The sequence below is a fragment of the Ochotona curzoniae genome, unplaced genomic scaffold (genome assembly GCF_017591425.1).
Source record: "Ochotona curzoniae isolate NIBS_2020 unplaced genomic scaffold, NIBS_Ocur_1.0 contig_4754, whole genome shotgun sequence".
Taxonomy (NCBI): domain Eukaryota; kingdom Metazoa; phylum Chordata; class Mammalia; order Lagomorpha; family Ochotonidae; genus Ochotona; species Ochotona curzoniae.
The window spans coordinates 131,666-146,564 of NW_024466378.1; the positions used below are offsets into that span (position 1 = coordinate 131,666).

The 14,899-nt window shown below is 38.3% G+C and overlaps 1 protein-coding gene across 1 annotated transcript in view; it reads left to right on the top strand.

Moving 5' to 3' along the window:
* NME7 (NME/NM23 family member 7) overlaps positions 1–14,899 on the top strand; it is a 187,137-nt gene that overhangs the window by 102,995 nt on the left and 69,243 nt on the right. The window contains exon 10 of the mRNA XM_040987543.1: positions 2,358–2,459. Coding sequence (XP_040843477.1) covers positions 2,358–2,459 — 102 coding nt within the window. The remainder of the gene's footprint in view (positions 1–2,357; positions 2,460–14,899) is intronic.

Sequence of the window (14,899 nt, forward strand, 5' to 3'; positions counted from 1 at the left end):
AATAAGAGTGAATGAGAGAAATACAAGGAAGGAATGAAAGGAAGAAGGAGGGGAGCGAAGCAGGAAACATTTATGTAAATAAATAAATAAATAAGCAGGAAATATGTAATATTTATGTAAAGTGATTTTTAATATCACAAAACAGATAATCAAACACACCATAATTGTGTATTAGAAAGTCTGCATGTGACTTCTGTGAACTAGCAAGGTGACTTGGTGGGGATTACAATGGGCAAGATTTTGTGAAGCACACTGATTATGAAGCCCTTTCCCTTCTATTTTAACTTCCGTCATTTCTGTTGGGTAAGGTGACTGAGTTTGCATAATATTTTAATACATTCTATAAAAAATTATTTTCCATTGGTCTTACGAATCATAAGCCACCCTCAGGTGATCCAAATGGCCTATGTGGTCCTACGTGATCTGGCCCTATCTCATAGCTTTCCTGGAAGTTAGGAGAACTCTCACTCAGCTCTTACTAGCTGGGCTTCCTGGTTGGTCTTTGTGTTTTCCATCTGTCCTTCTGCCTCAAAGTGTGTATTTTTCACTTGTCAAAGTGAAATATTTTCGCTAACTATTCTTTCCGGAATAGTTTTCTGGATTTTTAATTTTTTTCTTTGTTTTTAGCTAATTTCCTTATCCAATGCCCTATTGTACTTTTGCTTTAAATTCATTTTCCTTGCGTCCTGTTGGATTGATAGATTTGTGGACTTCAGCAATTTTGACAGATTTTTTACCAGTTATCTTTTGAACTGTTTTTCTCTTCATCGGCTTTTCTTCTAGGACTCCCTCTACACACGTGTTGGTTCGATACTGTCCCTCAAGTAAACTTTGTGTGTTTGTTTTTCTTTATTCTTCTTTATCTCAGTGTTCTCTATTGGGTAGTTTTATTATTAAACGTTTTCAATTTTTTTACCTTTCTGCAGTGTCTTATCGTTCATACAACTCAGTGTTTTTTAAAATTCAGTATATTTTTAAATTCAGATGTTTTGTATTTCATCTCCAGAGGTTTCATTGGGATCTCCTTAATATCCTTGATTTGTTGTCTCCTTACTATGTCCCATTGCTTCTTTAATTTGAGTAAATGGAGCATATTTTTATTAGCTGCTCTAACATTCTTATGTTAGTTTTATTTCTTCTGTTATTGGGCCTCTTTATTGAATTCTGATAATTATTGTTTTTTCTATTTCTTTCCGCATGCCGACTATTCTTTCATTGAGTGGTGGATTTGCAAAACTACAATTGTCCCTTTTGGATATTGTCGTATCTGACGCTTCATTTGTCTGGCAGCAGTTTGACACTTCTGCCGCTGAGCCACCAAGGCTGGCACATTGACTGGGCACAGTCTCAAACTTCTGAGGTTTGCTTTGAAGCTTTGTCAGGTTGACAGGGAGCCTCTCATCACCCGGGCTTAGTTTAGCTCAGTGATTGTGCTGTGCTAGCCACCCCCACCCCGAAGACCTCACCCCTACTGATGTCCTGGGAGGCGTTTCCACTCTGCTAACAGCAGTGTAATCCTGGTTGGCCATATGTCACCTTTTTGCGTTATTGGATCTACTGCTTTCTTATTGATTTTTTCCCCCAAATTCAAGTGGTTTCCTTTATACATGCTTCCAAGTCTGAGCCAAAGTTTCATATGAACTTCTGGAGATCCTGTATCTTAGTGCTGGTATAGCTCCCTTTCTCTGTCCCGCATTTTTTTCCTGAAAATTCCAGCTCACTGACCCCACTGAGCTCAGTGAGAATGTTGAGCTGTGTTATGTGTTGGCTGCCTGTCCTACCGTCTGGAACCTGCCTGTAGACATTAAGATGAAACAGTTATTTAGCTTTCCTTGTTTGTTCCCCTTTTCTCGACAGTTGCAGTTCTCTGCCATATGGCATCCAGTGTCCGAAAGCTGGTTTTCTTTTTAAATTTGTCTTTTCTTATTTTTAAGATGTTTTATGTGGGTGAATAAATCTGTTCCTGCTAATTTTTATTGGAGAATGCATGATTTTTAAAAAGGTTCTTCCAGAGAAGTAATTTGTAGGAATTTGTTAATTTGACATCACTGTGTTCACGGTGTGGGAGATCTCTGGCATGTGAATATACTAGAAGATAATTTAAAATAATGAAAGTTATCAGGCGGTAAGCGTATTACAATGATGATAGTAGTAGGAATGGTGATGAAGGAACATATCTGAAATATATTTTTGCAGGAACAATGGATAAAATGTGGGACCTGCTAGCATGTGGATTACAGATGGGGAAGAAAACAAAGAACTTTGACAGTTTGAGATCATTGGAATAGACGAGGTTAAAATAAGTGTGAAAGACCGTTATATTGATACTTTGTGTCCTCTTATTTTATGTGTCACAGGAGATGGTGACAGAAATGTATTCTGGCCCTTGTGTAGCAATGGAGATCCAACAGACTAATGCTACAAAGACATTTCGAGAATTCTGTGGCCCTGCTGATCCTGTAAGTCATCGCTAGAAATAATAACGTATTTCTGGCTACCCGTTAACTAAATAACTTGACAGCATTTATAAATTTGGTTTGTTTATTTGTTAAAAGAGATAAGATACAAGTGGACATACTATGCAAATAATTTATGTAAAATTCCAAGAGAAATTCTGTTTAATTAGCCTACGGACAGTATATAATGGGCAGAAGCATTTAACAGTGTTGTTGTTGTTGTTGTTGCCGTTGTTTCTTCTTGATAATTGTTAAAGCAACTGAACTTTTCAAGTTTTTTGACAGAAATTATCTAAGGAATTATAACAGTTGGTAAGACCTAGAGTTCGTTAAGGGAGCTTTGTTAGAAGAAGAGAGATTTGAAGGACAAATCAGAGCAACCATAAGAAATGTTGTAACTTGTGGGCAATAACAATTATGAAGCAACAGAACTGAGGGTAGCATTTGGGAAAACCAGCCAGGGCAGAAGAACAATAGAGGCATGTGGTTATAAAAGAGTACGAAGTCCAGTAGGCTTCCATAGGAATCATCGGTGATGCTGAAGGTTTACTGAATACCAGTCAGACAGCGTAGGGAAATTTTGGTGGCAACTAAGTAGAACTCAGTTTTTTCCCATTTTTGCCTATTTATGTTCTGAGTTCCATAATATAGGCCAGGTTTTTGTTTCTTTGTTTTTATGATAATTAGAATTGTAGATGAACACCTGATCCAACAAATGATTAAATTCAAAAAAGACATAAACTGGAAGAAAATGAATAGACTTGTTCATTCTTTTGTTTTTCTCATTTATTTCATAATTATTTGTGCAAGTGATTATGAGTATAAAGCAGACTCAGAGAGCTTAAAGGGAAGCTAGCAGACCATTTTCTGTGTGCTGTGAGAGTTTGCTTGATATTTGCAACTTCAAAGTGGAGAATCATGGCGGTTGGCTTAATCTGCGGTGGGTGAAATGTGTCAGGAGAGACTTGTTGAATAATACAACGTCTGAGCTGCGCTGTGGGGAATGAGTAGAACTTAATGGGGAAAGCAAGAAATGCTATAAAGTTGTGAATACTCGAAACAGCGTCACTGTTGGGCTGCACAAACTCTTCCTTAGAGCTGGAAGTAAAGTACGAGGCAGGGAATGACAGAAAATGAGTTCCCTGGGAAGAGCTGGAGCGCAGAAGCTGATGATCACAGAAAAACGAGCCCTGCAAGGAAAACAGATGGTGATTCTGTTTCTTGCTAGGTATTTATTCATTGCGTATTTTCCGAGTGTGGTGTGTGTGGAAGGTTAGGTCCTGTGGTTGGGGGGAAATAAATAATACTGAAATGAGTTCTTAGGACTTCCCTAATCTACGAGAAATCCCTTCAGGGTCTTAAATCATGTCTCATTAAGCATAGTTGTTTGTGAGTCTCTCATTATATTAAAAAAAAAAAAAACGTCTATAGGGATTTTACAAATTGGAATTATTTTTATATTTATGGTTATGTGTTCTTGGAAGGTGAAATTATGTTTTCTACTTTTGTATTGTATACATGTTTCTCTTTAAAGTAGTTGGATTGCTTTTAAAAAAAAAAAAAGAATGACTTATTTGAAAAGCAGAGTTAGAGAGAGAAGAGATCGCTCAGTCTCCTATCTGCTGATTCACTCCCCAGATGGCTGCAACAGCCAGGGCCAGGCTAGACCGAAGCCAGGAGCCAGAAGCTCCCTCCAGCTCTTGCACACAGGCAGCAGAGCACCGAGCGCTTGGACCAGAGTCGGTTGCTTTTTCTAGGCCTTTAGCAGAGAGCTGGATCAGACGAGGAGCAGCTGGGACTGAACTAGCACCCATGTGGGATGCCAATGTCTTACGTAGAGGCTTTATCTGATATTCCACAACTCTGGTTCTGCCTTACCTGTTGTTTTTTTTTTTTTAATATTTTTATATAGTTCCATCAGCTCCAAGTTTTCCCTTACTTCTTCTCAAATCTCTGTCCCCTCCCCCTGAATACTCCAAAGTTATTACAGTAGCATAGTCCTTCACAGTCGGTCTTAAGTCCATCATTCTGCTATGTAGATGTATCTTGACATTGTAGGCATGGACAATGCAGAGAGCCCAGCATCCTGCCGTCAAGACGCACTCAGCAGTTTCATTGGGATTCCATCTTTGATCTGGAGGTAGAGATGCACACTGCATTGTATCTTCACATCTGTATGTGATAGTCTACTACACAATTACTACACATCCCCTTAAGTGAAAAGCTGCAAAACAGCATCAACAACAGAGAGAGCCACAGATAATGCACAACAACGTGAAGTTAAATAACATGCTACTGAGTAACCAATGTGTCACTGAAGAAAGGAAAAAGAAACTCAACAACCTTCCAGAAGCAAGCGATGTTATCGATGTTATCGTGTGACCTGTGAGTCAGTGAGGAAATAAGAAAAACAAAATCTTATTTTTTGAATGAATGGAAATACAAACAAAAATATTAAAATCCTTTGGGATAAAGCAAAAACAGCATTGAAAGTGTTATTGATCTCATATTTTGAATGCCTTATATCAGAGAGAATATATGATGTTTGTTTTTTGGGGATTGACTTGAATTACTTGGATAGAATGAAAAATGTTTTCTTTTTATTAGAAAAACTGAAAGTTGATTGGGCTTTACAGGAAGAGGCATACATTTATTAGCACTGACCCTGGTTTTCAGTCACAGGACCCTGCGTTCCAGAAAGTCTCTCCGTGCAGATGGAGGAGGTTAAGACTTCCCAGCTGCCTCTGACTGATATTTTGAAAAGAAATGTCATAGCAGTTACAATCACCATGAACTTCAAGAGCAGCAAGGTAGCTCTTCCTGATTAGTCTCAGACTTCCTTTGGTTCACTTGTTGGTGCCTTTGCTATCTTCTGTTCCTCCCCAACCCTGCCATAAATCAAATGTTTACTTCGTGCTTACTATGATGATCAGATTCATTGCTTCTCCTTGAAAAATACATGTTAAAATACTGTCAAGAGATACATTCGCTAACTAGTAATAATTTCACCTTAAACTGCTAGAAGTACCAAGCTGTTTTCACATTATCTTAAAATAATTTAGAAATTAATTTCTTCCATGCCTAGTCATCCCCCGACCTAGATAAAGACTCTGGATTATAATACAAATGAATTAATTATCGCTTGCAAGACTACCAGGTGCATAGTGGTCATGTAGCTAATATTTTATAATGCAACAGAATGACTTTATGTTACATATACTTAGTGCCTGATAAATAGCACATTGTTTAAGTGTGTTTTGCGAGTTAAAATGATTCTGATATGTTCTTTATTTCTAAGACATACCACTATTTTATAAGTTGCTTCAAAAGAATATTCAATCCACTGAAGACCATTAGATCAACTTGGAACTATACTGTTGCAGTGACATCATTTCATCATTGATGTCTCTGCTGTTGGCACATCCTTCATTTTTATGTTCTGCTACTTAGAAGAAAACACTCATTGTGTATGAACAAAATGTCTTTCAGTCTCTGTAGAAGTGGTAACAAAAGAGAAAAGTGGTGCGCAGGGTTCCGCATTAGAGTGTGGAGAAACACTAGAATTTTAGCTTGATTTAACTCTCTAAAATGCAAAAAAAAAAAAAAAAGTAAAGCTTATAGTAAAGCATAACGTATTGATTGTCAGAAGTACATTTACATAGTGTGTTATATATATGTGTGTGTGTGTATAAATATGTATGTTTGGGTATAATTACATTTTTACTGCCAAGAGTGTTAGAATTATGTTGATCACCACTGCATACAATGGGGGAAATTTCATAAGTCTCTATGACTAGAGTTGTATTCACTCAACATTCCAGCATCAACAGAAAATAAATCCACCTAGGCAGAAAACTTATTTCTTATCTGCCTCTGTAACAGATTTTCATTGCACCTGCTGAAGAATCCTACTGTTAAGGTAGCAGTTTTCTTGGACCACTAGAAAACTCAGAGTCACCAAAGCAAGAGTATTGTCTGAAAAATATGGTTACAGAGTACACTAGTTCTTAGTCAAATGGGCTTGATAAACCAAAATAATGTCACATAGATACATTTTACTTTTCTCAAAACACGTACCTAAAATATTTTTATAACTCACCATCATTTAAAATGCAAAGGATATTTTTGAGGAAATGACAGTTTTTGCAGTGAATATGCATCCTCACTTGCTCTCACATGTTTCAACTCATCATTGAGTAGAAAGTTTTCATAAACAAAGGGTAACTCTTCAAATTTTAACAAAGTACTGCCTACATTTGGTTGTCAAAATGGGTTTTTTTTTTTAATCTTTTATCAAGTAGGCTTTACCAGTCTCAAGATGAGAGCAGAAGTATCATACTCTGTTAGGAACGCAGGTGTCTTCACTCTGTGGAGTATCTCAGGAACTGATGTCTGTTCTGTCTGTCGTCCAGCTGACATCTGGTCCAGACCTTTCCTCCCTGGAGACACTGAAGCCCTTAGCATGCTCAGCTCGGCCAAAGAAAACCTTTTCTGTCTTCTTTTCTGTCTTTCTTTCTGTCATCATCCTCTCTTATATAAGTTAATTTCACAGCTGACATCCTGAAGAGAGTCACTTCTAAAAACGTAATCTCTAGCATGGTGGGGTCTGTCAGCATCTCCCTGCCCTCTGGGTCTCTTGATTCTTTGCATAGTTCACATCTGGCTTCAGTGAGGCCTCCAGGCTTTGGAGGTGCTGCCCTTCCTTTTCTAACTTTTTTTTTTTGAAAGATTTATTTTTGTTGGAAAGTTAGATATACAGAGAAGAGGAGAGGCAGAGAGAAAGATCTGACCGTTGATTCACTCCCCAAGCAGAAGCAATGGCTAGAACTGATCCAATCTAAACCCAGGATCCCGGAACCTCTTCCAGGTCTTCCAAGTGGGTGTAGGTTCCCAAGGCTTTGGGCCATCAACGACTGCTTTCCCAGGCCACAAGAGGGAATTAGAGGCAAGCGGGGCTGTCAGGATTAGAACCAGCACCCATATGGGATCCTGGCACTTGTAAGGCGAGGACCTAAGCCGCTAGGCTATCGTGCCAGCCCTAACTTTTCTAATTTTTAATCCCACTTTCTGACCTCTTTGTCCAGTCTGACTGGACTCCATTTTCCATCTCTTTCTTCATGCTTCATTTTTGGAATTTGTACTCACTTGAGAGTCTAAAAAGCAGCCAGAAACAGAGAGGGAGAAGACAAGCTGAGAAGAGTTTCCATCTGCTGACTTATTCACCAGATGCTCACAGTACCTGTGAAGAGGCCGCACCAAAGCTGGGAGCGAGGAGCTCAGTCCATGTCTCTCTTAGGACAACACCTGCAGCCTCCCCCGCACCTTACCAGGAAGCTCCATTAGAAAGCCCAGTCGGGGCCCAGCGCGGTGGCACAGTGGTTAAGGTCCTCGCCTTGCATGCCCGGGATCCCATATGCACACCGGTTCTATCTCAGCAGCCCCGCTTCCCTTCCAGCTCCCTGCCTGTGGCCCGGCAAAGCAGTGGAGGATGGCCCAAAGCTTTGGGACCCTGCATCCATGTGGGAGACCCGGAAGAGGCTCCTGGCTTCGGATTGGCATGGGATCGGCCGTTGTGCTCACTTGGGGAGTGAATCATCGGACGGAAGATCTTCCTCTCTGTCTCTCCTCTCTGTATATCCACCTTTCCAATAAAAAAATAGTAAAAATAAATCTTTAAAAAAAAAAAAAGAAAGAAAGCCCAGTGAAGACTCAGGCCTAGGCAGCCTGATTAGGCGTGCCAGCATCCCTAGAGGTTGCTAAGGCCATTGTACCACTGCTACATTAGTGATTATGATTTGTAGAGGTGGGCCCAGTGCATGACTTGACCTGAAAACGACCATCATGTATACTTTGTAGCTATTAGAAATGAGATTGCAGACCCAGCATGGTAGCCTAGCAGCTAAAGTCCTCTCCTTGAACCCGTGCCAGAATCCCATATGGGCACCAGTTCTAATCTTGGTGGCCCCACTTCCCATCCAGCTCCCTGCTTGTAGCCTGGGAAAGCAGTTGTTGATGGCTCAAAGCCTTGGGAACCTACACCCATTTGGGAGACCTGGAAGAGGTTCTGGGCTCGTGGCTTTGGATCAGGTCAGCTCCAGCCGTTGCTTCTGCTTGAGGAGTGAATCAATGGATGGAAGATGTTTCTCTCTGCCTCGCCTCTCCGTATATCTGATTTTCCAATAAAAATAAATATTTTTAAAAAGTGAGATTGCTTTCTTGTTTTCTTTTTCAGATAATTTGCTATTGGTGTACATGAATAATTTTGACTCTTCTGTTACCTATTCATCCTGCAAGATTGCTGAATTCATTTATAAATTCTAACAGTTTTTGTGTAGTCTTTATGTGTGTGTATACACATTTGCACATGTATGCACATGTATGTATATATTGCATTTGCAGCTGCAAATATACATAGGCATACATAGATCTAGATATATAGACAGACGCATGCATCTATGTCTATATGATTTCATCATCTACCTGTTGTGAAAGTATGGTCTTATCCTTTCCGATTTGGATGCCCTTTGTTTTTTCCTCTTGTTTAATTGCCCTAACTAGTATATCCAGTAAGTTACAAAATAGAACTTATGAAAGTACACATCCTTGTTTTGTTCCAGATCTTAGATAAAAAGCCTCACTCTTTCCTCTTTCAATAGGATATCAATTGTTGCTTTGTTACATAGGAGCATTGTAACTAGTATGTTCAGAATAGTCTAGGGGTCAGTGAGATGGCTCAGCTGGCTAATTTTCCTTCTGTGAGTGCTGGCATCCTATGTGGGCACCAGTTCCTGCATCTGCTGTTTTGGTTCCACTTTAGCTCCCCGCTCACGGCCTAGGAAAGCAGCAGAGGATGGTCCAAAGCCTTGGAACCCTGGACCTGCATGGGAGACCTGGAGGAAGCTCCAACTATTGCAAGCCTTTGGGGGAGTGAACCAGCAGTTGGAAGAGCTTTCTGTCTGTAAATATGCCTTTCCAACAAAGATGAATAGATCTAAAGGAAGACAGAAACAGAAGTTAAAATTCAGTTGCAAATGCTGTAACCTGGACTGGGATAGTCACAATATACTTGGTAAGAAGTAATCACATATTTTTGGCCACTACACTTATATTGTCCTTTTGTTTATCTCTAGTGGATGATTAGATAAGCTTTAAATGGATGAGTAGACAAAAGGTATGGAAGAATCCTTATTTCTAGGGTATAGAATTAGAGTGAAAAACAAAAACACTTCTATATTGTGTTTCATTTCACTATATTGGTAAGTATAGCATGAATCCATGCTATACTTAACCCTTGTGTTAACTCAGTACATGACCGTTGCCGTCACATAACAGACCTATATCCACAGGTGAAAATAAGTCAGGACTTTCTGTTACTGGAGTTTGGCTGAGGAAAAGCATTAATGTCGTATAGCACTTAGAATAACCAAACACCGTCCCTGCTTCACCTGGGATTGTCACAGGCTTTTTACTGAAAGATCAGCTTCCTGAGAAATTCTTTAATCCCAGGCAAACTGGTACAGTTGATCAGTCTAATACTTCACGCTATTATTACATTTTCCCTTAAAAATAAACTATAGCTAAGCATCAACTACTCAGATTCATCTCAAAATCATTTTAAATGCATGTTTTATTAACTTACAAAAGCTCAGAAATATAATTAATCTACATCCACCCATATCTAATAAATCTCAGATAAGTTTAATTTTTAATGAATTTTTCATTTACTCTCTCACTTACCCTTGAATTAGAATTTATTTACGAGGCAGGGTATTAAAGAGTGACTCATTTTCCAAAACAAATGGAGCTGAATATTACTGTGCAGATGTTGGAAACACATACATCATTGAAATATAAGGAAGGGTTGAGGTTATGACTGGTGAGCCTTTTCATGAAGGATAAGAACCAAAATAATCTGGCAAATGAGGAAAAGCGATCTCAGTCATTCCTGTTAACCTTCCTTGTATCAACGTTCTGTAGCTTCTTCATTCTTAAGCACTGGAATACATTTCCAAACGGGAAATGGAGAGTTGCTCTGCCTAATTGTTTGTGTATTGTAACAAAAAGAGGTACTCCTAGCGAAGCATTTTTTAACTCTTCTGTTCATTAGCACCTATTCATCTTATACCTGCTTCACTTATTAATCTACTCATTTCCTGCATCTACTCAAGCCCTAGCAACTGCTTTTTAAAATCTGTTTCTTGGAGTGCACTTTTGAAAATTACACATGTAAGTGAGATCACAGTATTGGTATTCCTTGTCCAATGTGTTTGTTTTGCTTTGTGTTTTTCACTTAGCATAATGCCCACTGGGTCGATTCACATTGGTACAAATGAAAAGGTTTCTTTTATTCTGGCTGATACTACATTCTTTAAATGAGTGTATCCCACATTTTACGTATTTATTCATGTCCATGAACACTATGATTGTTTGCATATCTTAGATCCAGTGAACATGGGAAAATAGAAATCAAGATTTTTTTTATTTTATTTCTTGTGATTAACACAAGTAAAACTTTAGAAAAAATAGTATATCCCATATTTTATATATCCATTCATGTCCATGAACACTTTAATTGTTTCCATATCTTGGATCCAGTGAATGTGGGAAAGCAGAAATCAAGCTTGTGATTTCATTCCTTATGATAAAAAATTAAAAATATAGATTTTTTAAATTTATTTTCTTTTTATTGGGAAGTCAAATTTAGAGAGAAAACTCTTGCATTCACTGGTTCACTCCCCAAGTGGCTGCAACAGCCAGAGCTGAGCTGATCTAAAAACAGAATTTTCTCCTGGGTCTCCCTGCACATCGATGCAGAGCGCCAAAGCTTGTACCGTCCTCGTCAGGGAGGCAGGGAGCTGGATAAAAGTGGAGCAGCTGGGATACAAACTGGTGGTCTTATGAGATCCTGGCACATGCAACGATAGGACTCAGCTACCACATTGGGCCCAAAAACCAATCTTAAGAAACAACAACAACAAAGAGAAATAGCATATAAATATTACTCCTTTTTGACTGAGATCACATCGAATCTGTAGATTTTTCTATAGTATAGATTTCTGATTGTATTGATTCTACGAATCTATGATCATGGAGGATTTTTCTATTTTTTGGGGTATCTTCTTCTACTTCTTTCTTTAAAGTTTTTTATTTTGAATCATCATAGAGTTTCTATCACATCCATGGCTACATTTATTCCAAGGTATCTAAACCTTCTTTTGCACCCATTTTGAGTTGAGCGTATCTTACGCTTTCTTTCTCAGCTGTGGAATTGTTGCGTCAAGGCTTTTGGTTTTTGTGCATGGATTCTGTATGTGGCGACTTCACCAAACTCTCTTATGAGTTCCAACGGTCTCTTAGTAGATCGTTTGTTTCTCCCATATAAAGGAGCATGCCATCTGTAACCTGAAATATCTTGAACTGCTCATTGCCAGTTTTGTGTACCTCTGATATTTTCCGGTTGTCTGCTGTTCCGGTAGTGTTTTGTTTGAGTCGTCAGTGTTTCCACTATAATATTATGTCATCTGCAGGCAGAGATAATGGTAGCTTTGTTCTGTCAAGTCACTGCAAATGCTCAAGCCCAGAAAGCTCAGCTAGAGACCCACAGGGAGAAGCAGTGTTAGATGCTAGCGAGACTCTACTCCCAACCAATTTATTAATGAAGCAATCAGTTGTTTTTATGTGTGATTCAGTTTAAAGACAAATGTAAATATATATTTCAACTCGTGCAGCATTAAGCTCTTGGCCAACGTCACTGTAACTCATGCCTAAACGTATGTATTTTCTGTGAATGATACATCAGAATATTCCTGCATTTAGTATTCCAGACAGTGCTTCAACATCGTGGTGGGAGGCCATTTTAAAGAGCACAGTTATGAACAAAAATCACAAAAATGTGTCATGAAATAGACTATAAGACTTTGGTTTTAAACATGAAAATTGAAACAAGAGGGCAAAATGTAAGATTGTTTAAGCCCAGTGCGTTAGACTAAAGTCTTTACCTTGCACACACCAGGATTCCTTATGCGTGCCAGTTCTAATTCCTGTGGCCCCAGTCTCATCCAGCTCCCTCTCTGTGGCCTGGGAAAGCAGTCAAGGACGGCCCAAAGCCTTGGGATCCTGCACCTGTGTGGGCGACTCGGAGGGGGTGCCAGGCTCCTGGCTTCAGATCAGCCCAGCTCTGGCCATTGCGGCCACTTGGGGAGTGAATCATCGGACGGAAGATCTTCCTCTCTGTCTCTCCTCCTCTCTGTATATCTGACTTTCCAATTAAAAAATAAATAATTATTTTTAAAATGTAAGATTCAACTTCAAACAGAATCCTGCACATTGGATAACCAATTTTTTTGTCTTGTCCATACATATCCACCAATAACGGAATGTAACTATTGGTTTAGGACTTTTCAAATAAATTTTAGCAGTTACATGAAATCACAGACATGAAATTCATGAGCAGTGAAGATTAATCATATTTTCTACATTTATAGTAATGTAGAAAATTATTAATTGAAAATAATATGAAAAATAAATAATTATGTTTGCCTAATAAAATTTCTCTTGGTAGATAATACATGTAGGTAGTTTAATACAATTAGCTTGAGATGTAAAAAATGTGGATATACATACTAGAAAAACTTAAATCTCAGTATAGTTATTTGTCTTGGATTTCTTTGGGCTTTGTTGTTAAGCAACATTCAATCCAAGAAATCATCAAAAATAATGACTTCATGCATATAAAAATCTTGTGACTTAATAGAATAGCAATAGCAATTAACATTAAAATATAATATTCTAGGAGAAATAAAGTTTTACTTAACTATATTATTGAGTCAACAACAGTATTTTCCTTAAACGACAGAAGGTTAAATCTAAATTTGTAAGTTGAAGATTTTGCGTACTTTTTCTGTAATGTGTGGATTGTACAACTTAATTGAGAGTGAAAATATTTCTCTCTCTCTCTCATTATTGTTGTTACAATCATTGAGCAGGAAGCCTCAGATTCAGAATTTGACATTGTTGCTTCCAAGTTCACGCCTGAAACATTATTATTACTTGTCTATTAGATCTGATCATAGCATCACCAGCACATGACTCTTAACACTTAAGCACAAAAATAGTTGCTGGAAGTTTTAAAACTAGAGTGTGAATGAGCTTTTCCTGGCTGATTTAGCTAGAAGCTAATCCCAAAACAACATAATAAATGACAATACATGGATCATAATTATTTATATTATGAATAGAAAAACAGAAAGCCAAGAAATATGTAACTAATTGATACAGAAGTATCATATTTGGATATTACAGAAACATTTTTGTAAAAGAATTCACCATAGCGTTCACTATTCATTGTGTATCAGAAGTGGTGTTTTTTTTTTAATGATTTATTTATTTATTGGAAAGTCAGATATACAGAGAGGAGGAGAGACAGAGAGGAAGATCTTCCCTCTGATGATTCACTCCCCAAGTGAGCACAACTGCCAATGCTATGCCAATCCAAAGCCAGGATCCAAGAACTTCTTCTGGGTCTCCCACATGGGTGCAGGGCCCCAAGGCTTTGGGCTGTTCTTGACTGCTTTGCCGGGCCACAAGCAGGGAGCTGGATGGGAAGTGGAGCTACTGGGATTAGAACTGGCGCCCATATGGGATCCCGGGGCTTTCAAGGCAAGGACTGTAGCCGCTAGGCCACACCGCGTTCTCCCAGAAATGGTGTTTTTGTAATATATAATTCACAAATATGATATATCTATATGCTCTTACCCAGTCTTTTAAATCATACAGTATGCCACATTCGGCCTATGTGGAATGTATAGTCTAGTGAGGATTATGCTGAATAAACACATGATTATAAAAATATGTATATGTATAAAAGTATACATATATACGCAACTATATATACACATATATGTATGAACAATGTTTACAGTATTAAAGTGGTAATCATGCAAGAGCCTTGATGGAAATGTTTTTGAGGCTGTTCAACTTGTTTTCTTTTTAAGGAACGTGGTAGCTTGGACATAATGAGCTCTTATTCAGCTCCATCAATATTAATTGTAACGTTTTGAAGTTATTTTTTTAACTCGTTTTGTAAAAACAAAAAAAATTGCTGTATTTCATCCTGCTGGACCAGCAGATGTTGCTTTTTTATTATTCTGCCTTGGAAATTCGAAAGTGGGTGAAATTATTTGATTCAAATCCCAAAACTGATGGACTATGGAAACACATTCTTTAAAACCTTACAGGATTGAAATTTAATGCATTTTTTCCCCAGCAGGTAAATTTCTGGGTATCCTTTTATTTTATTTATCTGCTGTAAGATATGATCCCCACTTTTAAGGATTATACTTAGAATCTATCTGGGACTGTTCCAATTTTGGACCTGTTAAGCCTCCCTCTTCATTAGCATATTTCGCTAGCAGGAATTGTGGTACTTAGCAAGAGGTCCTGCT